At 43.9% G+C, this 12,262-nt stretch overlaps 1 protein-coding gene across 2 annotated transcripts; it reads right to left on the bottom strand.

The window, feature by feature from the left end:
• Positions 1-5,962: 5,962 nt before the first annotated feature.
• LOC123427666 (26S proteasome non-ATPase regulatory subunit 1 homolog A-like) lies at positions 5,963-11,932 on the bottom strand. 2 transcript variants are annotated; one of them, XM_045111761.1, is made up of 13 exons: positions 11,666-11,931; positions 10,550-10,613; positions 10,360-10,465; positions 10,153-10,264; positions 9,903-10,071; positions 9,651-9,785; positions 9,221-9,567; positions 8,995-9,130; positions 8,662-8,910; positions 8,355-8,575; positions 8,006-8,264; positions 6,903-7,745; positions 5,963-6,492 (listed from the first exon to the last, which is right to left on the bottom strand). In XM_045111761.1, the coding sequence occupies exons 1-13, from the start codon at positions 11,812-11,814 to the stop codon at positions 6,160-6,162; spliced, it is 3,123 nt and encodes a 1,040-aa protein (XP_044967696.1). In that variant the 5' UTR covers positions 11,815-11,931; the 3' UTR covers positions 5,963-6,159. The 2 variants fall into 2 exon arrangements, with proteins under 2 accessions (XP_044967696.1, XP_044967695.1); XM_045111760.1 differs by having other exon boundaries at positions 9,903-10,264; positions 11,666-11,932.
• Positions 11,933-12,262: the final 330 nt, after the last annotated feature.

The following is a 12,262-nucleotide window of genomic DNA, read 5'->3' as shown; positions in this document are numbered from 1 at the left end:
TATAGACATATTTTAGAATGTAGATTCACTCATTTTGCTTTGTATATGGTCCCTTAGTGGAATTTCTTAAAAGACTAATATTTAGGAACAGAGGGAGTAGGAAGCATCAGCTTCATTGTATCGTAACATATATTAAACACACTGGAAGCATAGATTTAATTAGAATGGTTACCCCAGGGAGAAGTGATAAACCTGAGAAGCATTGTTGTATTGCCAGTCCACAGGAAAGTACAAGCATGTAGTGCGATATATATGACGACGTTGATCTCTGTAATGAAAACAAATCTTGTAAACACAACACATGTGTGGCCCAGTGGAAGCATATATACAAATACAAACCTGAATTTTAGAATCCTTGCCGCGAATATTAGGTGATTAGTAGTATCATCGAACATAAGTTAGAATTTTTTAAGCCTAAATCAACTTCTACTAGGATAAACTATGATTCGGGAAGGAATTGATTTGGGTAAAAAATACAATATGTAATTTTATATTGCAAAGAAATTGAACCACCATGGCAGCCTGAGAGACGGAGTTGCAAAATCAGGTACATAATGGTGAGTTGCTCACAAGAAGGCCATCATGGGTGCCTGAGGGAGGTCGTCGGCGCTGCAGACAGATCGGGAGCTGAGCCTTCCACGAGAAGACAGAAACGAAGGAGGTGAGCAGCACATCCCGGCGTGGTGAAAAATGCCAACCAATAATCGGATGACGAATCAAGGAAACGGCGGCAACGGGATTGGAGGAAGGAACGGAATCGAGGATAAGCTGCGGGATTTAGGGATAGTGGAGATTTTTTTTCCGTTTACCTTTTCTGCGTGGAAGATGGGTTGTTCCATAAGATATCTGGACCGTGATATCTAAGGTGAGTCAACGGCGCGAAAGGGGTCTGATGAGAGAGAGAACTCAGACTCATGATGTAAAGCGTTTCCCAAGGTTAAATAAATCTTTGTAAGTCTTTGCAGGTCTACCATTATTGAGGATGTCCTTCGTGATGGTCGTCCCCCAAAGGCTTGCAGTATAACCGTGATAGCAGTTTTGTAGAAGTTGTAACAATAGTAGCAACAATTGTAACCTAGTAGGCACAATATGTGGGAAACTCATAGGTACTGGATCGGTGATATTACTGGATAATATTCATCATATAACAATCCTAACATAGCGCGACACATAACTAGCTCCCGCACATCGATATAATGTGGGATGTATTTCGTAAATAGTCATACATGCTTATGGAAAAGAACTTGCATGTCATCTTTTGTCATACCCTCCCGTGGAAGCCGGGTCCATAAGGAAACTAAGGGATATTAAAGTCTCCTTTTAATAGAGAACGGAACAAAGCATTAACACATAGTGAATATATGAACTCCTCAAACTACGACAATCATCGGAAAGAATCCCAATTATAGTCACTTTGGGTTATGCAGATCCTAACACGTAGCAGGTGCATATAACTTGCTAGGTTTGATCAGGAACAACGATATAATGGTGAAAACATAAACGGTTCAGATCTGAAATCATGGCACTCGAGCCCTAGTGACAATCATTAAGCATAACAAAGTCATAGTAATAACTATCTCCAAACATAGTGGATACTAGGGATTAAGACCTAACAAAACTAACTCGATCACATGATGAATCTCATCCAGCTCTTCACCGACTAGCAAGCCTACGAAGGTATTACTCACTCCCAGTGGAGAGCATCATGGAATTGGTGATGGAGAAGGGTTGGTGCTAACAAATACTAAAGATTCCCCCCTTCGGAGCCCCAAGCGTACTCCAAATTAGGCCTCCCAATGAAGAACGGGAGGTGGCAGCGTCTTCGTATTGTAAAACGCGATGAAACTTCCTCTTTGATTTTTCTCCAAAAATAGGAATTTATAGTGCTAGAATTGGGGTCAGCGGAGCCATGTGGGTCCCACTAAATACCAGGTCGTGCTAGGGGGCCTGGCGCGCCCTGTCGTCGAGTCTGTTGCTGTGGCACCCCTCTGGTGGATCTTGGTTCCAATATTTTTTATATATTTCAGAAAAAATCTCCAAAAAGCTTCATTCCATTCCGAGAACTTTTATTTCTACACAAAAACAACACCATGGTAGTTCTGCTGAAAACAATGTCAGTCTGGGTTAGTTTCATTCAAATCGTGCAAATTAGAGTCCAAAACAAGAGCAAACGCATTAGGAAAGGTAGATACAATGAAGACGTATCAAGTCCCCCAAGCCTAACTGAATGCTTGTCCTCAAGCAGTTCAGTTAACAAACTGAAAGTGATAAAGAAAAAAAATTAGAAACTCTTTTGTTCTTGTTTACATATACATGCTTAGAGAGCACTCAAGTTTTCAGCATAAATCATGACTAATCATATTGACAATAACCCTTAGAAACTATATTAGCTCATATCAATGTCATAATGAACTAGCAAGCAATAATAAGACATCTCAAACATCAACACCTTGCCAAAACAATCATGATATAATATGACAACAATGGCATCTCGCTAGCCCTTTCTGAGACCGTAAAACATAAATGCAGAGAACCTCTAAAGTTCAAGCAGCGACTACACATTGTAATTCATGGTAAAAGAGATCTAGTCATGCTGCAAACAACGATTAAATAGACACAAAGCCAAAGGATGACAACAGTGCTCTCAGGTCTGGTGATTGTTTGAGAAGGTGATGGCTCAAAGTAAAAATAAAATAACAAGAAAGTAAATAGAAAGTCCCTTCGCACACGAAAGCAGGGATTTGCAGCGGTGTCAGAGCTCATAGCGAAAATAAGATATCAATAATTTTAGGAGGTGCACCCTTCCTGTCAACGTTACGACCAAGAGTTATTGATATCTTCCATGCTAAACAAATTAGCGGCGGTTCCCAAGCGGTAGAAGTAAAGGCTTACTCCCCCTCCAGTAATCAAACACACTCTACGGATAACCGAATCCATGGGTGTCGTCCATACCAACAGCAATCTAGGTGGAGTTTTGTTTAATTATTTACAATTTATGATTCGGGATCGGGAGTCCCTATTACTTGCCCCTCTCGTGCAAGGACTAATGAATAAACACTCATCATGAGAATAACCCACTTGGCATGGAAGATATGGACCGCCCTCTATCGCTCCATGAGCGGTCCAGGCACACAAAACAGAAGTTCATTTGAAATATTAGAGGTGGCACATGCAAATTTACTTGGAACGGCAGGGTAATACTGCATATAGGAAGGTATCATGGACTCATGTGGAATAACTTTGTTTCAAGGATTTTGAAGTACAAGCAATATTCCCGCTTAGTACAGGCGAAGGCTAGCAAATAGATTGGCAAGCGACCATCTAGAGAGCGAAGGCGGTCATGAACATGATTTATTAATAATCATCGTTGCATACTAGAATGAGTAGGATATAAACACCATGAACATAAATATCGCACTACTAGGGTTTTCCCTAGTAGTAGTGATGGTTTTACCCTTACTAGTAGCGTTGGCGCCAGCGCTACTGCTAACGCGCTACAGCTAACTTTTAGTAGTAGCGTTGGATTGTAAGCGCTACTCGTATCTATGTTGGCAGTAGCGCTGGAATAAATAGAGCGCTACTGCTAAGCCAACGCTACTGTTAATATTCGAGCGCTACTAGTAATATTCCTACTTTTAATGACCTAGACCCACTGCTAATTTTCTAAAACGAATTTGAAACACTTTTGGTTATGAAACCATATTCAAATTCATATAGGGAAGATAAGTGCAGGAATTAATTCTCCAAATTTCCTAAATGAAATGTGAAACATCTCACATATATTTCATTTGGAATTTACAAACTATTCTCTTTTCAAATAAAGTTGAAATTCAAAATGGTTTCAAAATTAGAAATAAAACAGAAAAAAAGAAAGAAGAACAACAGAAAACAATAAACAATAAAATAAGAAAAAGGAAAATGCCCACTAACCTAACCGGCCTAGGTAGCCCCGCAGCCCATCCACCCCACTCTCTCTCACACACACACACACACAACCACTGACATGCGGGTCCCGCATGTTAGGGTCATCCCTAACCGAGCACCCGCACACACACATGCCCCGACGTTCGGCGCACGACCATGGCCACGACGCCATGATCTCCACCTCCAGTACACGCCATCCCTCGCGGCCGTGTACCTTAAATCCGCCCCGACCCACTCCCTCTTTCCTCTTTTTCCCCTGACGAAGCCCCCAGGTTGTGGCGAATCAACGTCTCCATTGTTTCTGCTCCCGCCGTCGTCTCCGAAAAATTTCCGCTTGCTCCCATCATCGTCTCACGCGAATTTCCGGCACGACAGAGGAGCCGTCAACCCCCTCCCCTGCTGGCACCTTTGCACTCCCCATGGCCGTGTGCATCTGTGGGATGATGGCCACCTCTACGTACCTGAGCTCCCCCGAACACCGATTTCACCGAGCGGCAAACCACTCTGCCACCCTACCATGGATTCCGAGGAGGTGAGCCTATCCTGTATCCCCTCACCCGTCCAGCACGTTCCCCTTGCTCACATGCATCTCCCTGGCCCATTTTCTTGTTCAAATGAGAAACCAATCAACCCCCCCCACATTATCGCATGAAAGCTCCACCATCTGAGCAACTTCGACGAGCCCCACAGCTCTCGCTCCCTTCCTTCCGGAGGACCACCCCGAGGACCAACAACTCTGAGCTAATATAAAAAAAATTGTGAGTAATCTGTAACTTAGCTAACAACAAACCAAAAGCTAAGTACATAATCCAGGCAGTTCAGTTATCGCGCTTGATTGGATCAAATTGGTAGCCTATTTGCCTGGCTTAATTTTGATTTTTCTATGGTGACAGAGAATGCATGCATGTGACAGGCCACAAGGTTGCCATTTTTCAATTGGTATATGTCGGACCAATGGATTACGGGGTATCCAGGACTGGACGACTGAGCGATTCTACGGAGGTGCTCGGTGAAAAGGAGCTAATATAGTGACAAAACAGGTTTAGAAAGACCGCTTGGGACATTTTGCCTCCTAGGAAGGCCTTCTAGGAGGCCATCCTAGGAGCTCCATGATAACCCACAAGTATATGGAATCATGATAGTTTTTAAGTGTAGAGTATTCAACCCAAATTTATAGATTCGACACAAGAGGAGCCAAAGTATATTTACACGTATTAGGAGCTGAGTTGTCAATTCAACCACACTTGAAAAATTAGTATCTCCATCAGAGTGATTAGTAACACAGTAATATGGTAGTTTTGATAGCGGTGATAACAGTAGCATCAGTAATGGTAACGTCGGTATCACGCCATATTTTCCTAAGGCCGGCGTGAAAGGATTTACGCTGATGTTTCAATAGTGTTGTCAATCGTTGGTATATTTTTTTTTGCCTTTTGACTCATCTATTAATAATAATAAATTAAAAAGAAGAGAATAGTTTTGTTAGATGCCCTAAGGCCCTACAAATACACGGAGCAACTATTCACAGGATAATGGAACCCAACCTTTTTTGCGCCCTTGTTGGCCCAAAGCTTGATCTCATCCTTGATAACATTAAACAAAAAGGTGGCGGCTCGCACTTGTGTCTGAAAACTCGGTCATTTCCTTTATTCTAAATGAGCATCATGAGCGATATCATTGCCTTATAGTTGGCGACGTTCTTGATACATTTTGCTGCTAGGCGAAGCACAAACTTTTGGTCAGCAAAATTTCGGAAGTGTAAAACTGAAGATATATTTTCTGTAACATTAAGTATTGGGCGTGGCTAGTATTTGTTTTCTTCAGATCAACAAACATGCATATTGTATGGTTCCTATGTTCATTTCGCCTGACTAGGCTTCAGAATTCATACAAACAACATACGAAATTAACAGCAAAAGGGAGTGAAACTTGGTAACCCAAGAACTGTAGTCCTGGCAAATATCCAAGGTCTTTCTAGCGCTCCTCACAGTTCTGAATTATCATTGCAACATATTATCCTTATATGCCGTAGAGAATATAAATCAAATCGTCTTCCTTGACGCAAACATCGTTGAGCACATGTCCTGTAACTCCCGTTCAGAGTTTGAGTTCTCTACTCATGATGATTCTACACAGTTTCCAACAAACAACAAATTCCCGCAATCGAAAAAGGAATAAGCAACAACGTATAGCTAGTCAGTGAGTACAGACAACGTTCCCTCCTATCACGACAGCCTAGGCCGAGTACTCAAAAGGTTGGGGTGGCTGGGGCTCGTCGTCCACGGCCATGGCGGCCGAGCCTGGCCCCGCAGCAGCGGCTGCTGCGTTGTTGCCGGCGGCCGTGGCCACAGTCGCGGGGGCGTCGGTGAGCACGAGCTCCTCCGCCTCGCTGGGCTGCGTGTCTCGGAGGAGGATGAACCCGCAGGGTGCGGGCCTCACAGGGACGTATCGGCTGCCCTCGATGAACTTGATGAACTTCTCCTGCGCGGGAACAACGCGGGCTGGGTTCGCCAGGATCTGGAAGGCAGGTTCTGGCTCCGGGGCCTTCTTCTCTGCTGCGCCGTCAACCTGGGAACAAAAATTGAGACGGGTAAATTCAAAAACGGACAGAGTCTGGGGTTGGTTCAATCAAATGATATGAGCATGTTCTATGGAGCTGATGCCCGAAGAGGAATTTCAGCTAGATATGAATCACAAGTTCAGTGCTGGACACAAGGTTCCATACTAAGAACTCTATTAACAGGCTTACATCTAAAAACAGTGATATACTGAGCTGAGCTGTGACATCTAATTTATTAGGGTTTTTTACAGCAAGCAGATACAGTAACTAGCATGGTTGTGAAGCAAGACAAGTAACTAGCATGGTTCAATTATGAACTACAATAGTTGGTAAATGTTGGTAAAGTTCTTGGATGTGAGTGAACCCATGAAGTAAAAAAATGTGAAGCAAAGGAGATGCAGTGAAGTCTTATTCTTACCTGCATTGCATCACCGTCCTTCTCCTGTGTTTTAGATGCCTCGCCTGCAGTAGAACCAGAAGCATCCTCCGTCGTCTTGGCTTTGCTTTCTGCCTCCGTTGATTTCTCCTGGCTAGGTTTGCTTTCTGCTGTTGACTTCTCCTGGTTAGCTTTGCTCTCTGCTTCAGCTGTCTTCTCCTGGTTAGCAGCTTTGCTTTCTGCATCCTTCTTCGCCCTAGATTTTGCCTTGGCATAGGTCGACAAAATGGCTGTGGGCAGCTTGACAGCTGAAGTTGTAGTCTGCTGAGTGGTCGGTTTGGGATACTCAAAGAGGGACGGTTTAGCATGTGACAGAAATTCAAACTTCGGCACTTCCAGGTTTGAGTTGAGACCAATGATGGCTGTTGGCGAGAAGGCCAAACTGATGAAGTATAGGAGTGGATACCAGTACCAGAACTGGGTGAAAACAGCAAGGCCAATCACAGCAGTGAGCTTGTCATGCTTGTTCCTCGAGAGAAGTTTGATTGTGACATTCCTACCACCAGCATCCAGAATACCAGAAGCAAGTATGGCACCCATTTTGCTCATGGTGTCCTCATGCTTGTCAAGAATGATCTTCTCCAACTGACGCCTGAATGTTCCAACACGAGAATCAAAGGATTCATTCGTCTGGATCATGACCATTGCCATAGCAATTAGAGCCCCCTGGCGCACAAAGTCAACAACGTCTGATGTGAGAGGCTCCAACAAGGAAATGGCATCACTTAACCCTGTTCCGGCACAGGATATCCCAACAGCTAAAGCAGCACCATAGCGAACATGCGGGTTGTACGATTCAGAGAGCAGGGACACAATTCTTGGAGTCTGCATGATCAGAACAGAAGAAGTTGTGGATCAAAGCTATTGAGAAGATGTAATAACGTGTGGATCAAAGCTATTGATGATTTTATTTTATTAGCATTTTATTCTATTAGATGGCAAAGAGATGCCGCATATAAATTCATAATGAGTAAAATGGAAATAAAATTCTAATTTGTAAGGATGCATTTTCTTCTATATTGTTCCTTGGAATTATTGAATAGCGGGCATATATTTAAATACGAAGGTGTTTTGATGCTACAAACCTGCTCCGGTTCGTTGTATAGAACAAATCCAAGACCCATAACTGCAGTCCTACGAACATCATCACTGACATCCGATACAGCAAAATGCAGCAACTGATGGATAGCTTTGTTATTTGCAGTTCCTCTGTAGGCTAGAGCCAATGCATACATACCACCATATCGTAGTATGGGATCTTGATCTCTAGTCATTTGTTCGATCAAGGTGTCAGCTTCCTCCTCCCTGCCATACACCGTCAATGCAATGCCAAGTGCCAAACCCCTAGAGAGAAAAGGAGAGAGAGAGAGATGTCAGAAACAAGAGCTGGATACATCTTCAGAAATACCGCAACAATAATTAAACAGCACTGACCTGATAATCTTTTCATGTTGTGTATCATGTGCATAAGCGAGCATCTCAGTGGCCTTCTCGCTGGCTGTCCCAACCATGAGCAAACCCATGCCAATACCAGCTGCTTCACCAGCCACAGCACTGTCTGTGTAAAGGACATTCTTTATGTCTTCAAACACTTCTTCATCTGCTGTCCCCAGAGATGCAAGCCCAAGTCCCAAACAGGCACCATGCTGGATGACCTGCATAATACGGTTTTTAAGTAAGAAAAATATACACAATATAAATAGCATTACATATCTAGGACAAACAAGGAACGGAATGTCACCTCTGCACTGGTGTTGCGAAGGCTTTCACGGAGGAATTGTTTGATTCCTTCACCATGGTTGGCATGAATCAAACCTAAAGCATAGAGGGCACCACCTTCCGAGTATGGACTGCCACCACCAACTGCACCACTTTGAGGTAGGTATGGGGCCATCAAAGCCCGACCTTGCTGAAGGTGGCCTCTATGAATCACACCTAGCCCAGCTGTTGCACTGAATTTAGCCCAATTAGTTGCCCTGCTTAACCACTCCTGCAAGACAATACCAAAATGAGATATTACAGAGGGGGAAAAGTATACTGCATGACAACAAAGCAACCAGATATTTTTTTTTACCAGATTCTCTCTTAGAAAGGTATCTACAGTTGTTCCTGCATGCATGATCGCATTCGAACAAATAGTTGCACTATGGCAAACACTGTTCCTCATTTCCACAGCCTGCTTTATTGTCTTCAGAATTAGAAGATCAGACCTATCAAACAAACAACCCATCAAGGTGTTGTCAGATATATAAAAGGTGCAAGAGACGAAGGTTCAATGTTTAGGACATAACAAGTATTACCTGTTGTGGCTATACAAAAATTGCAGCGTAAGCTGAATAGACTTCTCCCCTGACAGTATTCCTTTAAGTTTCGCAAGCTTATCAGCATGAGCTGCCTCATTTGGATCCACTGGGTGAGCATTTCCATTTGCTGTAGTAGTGTCATCTCCCATCTGAACATCACCCGCTGGTTCTGTGCTAGTTGCACCCGCATTAACAGTCTGATCGGCCGGTAAAGCCGAACCACTATCAGGATTAGACTGACCAGGAGTCTGTGAGTCCAGGCGATTCCTCACGTTCAAAAGGAAGGCCTGATTTTCATTTTCCACCAGATCAAAGGCAATTTGGTATGCAAGGAGAGCATCATCCTGCATGATGCAATATCTTGAGTAAGCAACAGAGACTACAACGGTAAGTAATGTAATGTGCAGAGTAAAGAACAAACATATACCTTGCTTCCAGAAAGTAGTGTGTCCAATATATTAGCAACAGTTTCAGGCTCACCCAGAAACATAAGACACTGGCAGATGCTCAGAAAATCTGGATGCGGCAAAGTCTGATATATTTTAACAAGACAGCGAAGAACCTGGCAATAAAATGAATTACTTGGTCAGAATGTTATTTTTGCTTACTCTACACAAATACTTTTTTTTGGAATTAATAAACCAACCATAGTGCCAAATAATTTTTAACATGCCCCTACCTCACAGCGATATTCACGGTGACTAACATATTGATGAGAAAGGTTGATGCAATATGAAAGAGCCCCGTGAATATTATCACACCGAACAATTGCTTCCTCCAGTTTATCCAGTCTCCTGCATTCAACAGCCATACCCATGGCCTGTTGGTATTTCCCATCAAGAACGCACCTACAGCAAAGAGTAACCTTTAGCTGAACACTCCATCTGAGAAATAAGAAGATATGTGCAAACGGTAGGATATTATCATACTTCTCCAACATCCTCTCCACTATGGTTTCCAATCTCGGATCCACATTTTCTTCTTCCTCTGTAGCTTTAGAAGCTTTTGTCTTGAAACTCGCATATTCATCTAATGCTTTGGCTGAAAGAAAAGAAGCACCAATTCAACACAATGAGCAAAAGAAATTCATGTGAAATAACATCCAGAATGATTGAGAACTTAAGACAACTCCTAACCTAGAAGAGCATGGGCATAGTCTGAATCCTCAGAAACGTCAAACAGAGGCCCAGCACCAAGTGCATACAACAGTGCATCATTTAACTCGCCCAAGTAGTAAAATACCTACATGATATGCAGCAATCATCAATATAAGCAATACAATATATGACGCTTCCAGACAAGGTATGAAATAAAATGAGGTCCTACCTTAGAAACAACTAGTGCAGCTAGCTGTCTCTGGTCAAACTCCTCATCTTCATACAAGCTCTCACTGCAGGCAAAAGGATACGATGGAAACAAATTAATAGCTTGCTTCATTGGAAATACAAACTTTAACAACCAGGTATTCTAGAGAATTCTTGCTCGACATTATTATCCAATGAATAAAGCTCCCAAATCAAAACCAATTAAAAATTAGAGCCTCATTGTTCCACAAAAATAACAACTAGACGCACAACAATTGCATATGAAAAGCAATGTTAAAATTAAAATAACTTAAACAGACACTTTAGTCTAATGCAAGCGAAACAGCCATATGAAATTATGGATATGTTTGGTTGGTGCCAAAAATTGGAAGCCTATGATTATCATTGGCTTGCCAGATTTTTGGGCCAGAAATGTTTGGTAGGTCTAGACTAGGCACCAACCAAACACATCCTAGAAGACAAGAAATTTAATACTCCCTCCGTCCCAAAATTCTTGTCTTAGGTTTATCTAGAAATGGATGTATCTAAATACTAAAACATGACTAGATACATTCATATCTAAACAAATCTAAGACAAGAATTTTGGGACGGAGGGAGTATGAAGTTAAGAAACAAACATTAGATTAACTTCCCAAGACATGTCACCCTAAACTATTACTAGCAACAGTTCAATGGTCACTCTGTCAAGATGTTTCTTAATATCAAGTTTTTACCACGGTTGCCGAATACAATAACACAATTTACTAGATTTTCATGGTGAATTCACTTCAAACTCTGCGGATTCAGAATGGAGAGCACAGACGCGCGCTGAATCCCAGGAATCCCGGGGCTAACAGATCAGAACCAAGCCACAACCTACGGTTCCCCCACGCAAGCAGCAGATCGAACCGGACGGGCCAAGCAAACGAATCGCGCGACAGCAACAGCATCTGGGGCAACCTCTCTTCCCGAATCCTCGTTAATCAGCGGACCAGATCGAAACACCGAAAGCCCCCGGGCCAATCCAAGGCGCTGGAACGAATCGCGCGGGCGGGGGGGGCGGGGCAGCTGCGGCCGAGAGGCGGCGGCGACTAGGTACCGCGGGAAGGATACGAGAGGGGGGGAGGGGGGGTCTCACATGGTGGGGATGCTGGTGGAGATCTCGGGGTAGAAGAGGTGGACGACGGAGTTGAGGCTGGCGAGCGCGTGCAGCTTGAGCTCCTCCGCCGGCTCGTGGAGCATGGCGAGGATCCCGCCGGCCGAGCTGACAGTGGCCACCGCCGCCATGGCCGCGTCGGCGAAGGAGATGTGGGGGCGCGCGAGGGTTTGTTGGGCTCGCTGCGGTGCGGGGGCGTCTGCGAGTTTACTTGGAGACGGGGACGATGCGAGACCGGATTACCCCTGCGGTGGAAGGTGCGGGCGAATATAGGGACGGACCAAACGAGCCGTCTTTTTGGGCCCGCCCAGACGCACACTTTAATCGGACCGTGTGAGCCACGCGGCCCGTCTTCAGCCATGCCTCGACGTGAAGGCTGGGCACGCGAAACGGCATGGCACAGCCCATTTAGCTTTTATTATTATTAGTTATTTATGTTTTATTTTTTTAGCCAAGAGTTACCCTCTCGTTTAGGGTTTTAGTCCTCCAACGGCGATTGGATCGCCACTGAGAGTACCACCTCTCGATCGCTTCCCTCGCCAGAGCAGCACCCTGACCTGTGCCCGGGGAGTTTGTTCG

This window comes from Hordeum vulgare, chromosome 2H, assembly GCF_904849725.1.
Source record: "Hordeum vulgare subsp. vulgare chromosome 2H, MorexV3_pseudomolecules_assembly, whole genome shotgun sequence".
Lineage (NCBI taxonomy): Eukaryota > Viridiplantae > Streptophyta > Magnoliopsida > Poales > Poaceae > Hordeum > Hordeum vulgare.
Note: the sequence above shows the minus strand (reverse complement) of the source record. Positions and strands in the feature narration are given on the sequence as shown.

Bases quoted from the DNA above. Each gene is read 5' to 3' on its own strand.
- LOC123427666 (XM_045111760.1), bottom strand. From the start codon at position 11,814: ATGGCGGCGGTGGCCACTGTCAGCTCGGCCGGCGGGATCCTCGCCATG. The intron at 9,131-9,220 runs GTAATACTTGTT...TTTGTTTGATAG, and splicing joins TTTTTGTATAGCCACAACAG to GTCTGATCTTCTAATTCTGA. The intron at 8,265-8,354 runs GTCAGTGCTGTT...TTTTCTCTCTAG, and splicing joins CAACATGAAAAGATTATCAG to GGGTTTGGCACTTGGCATTG.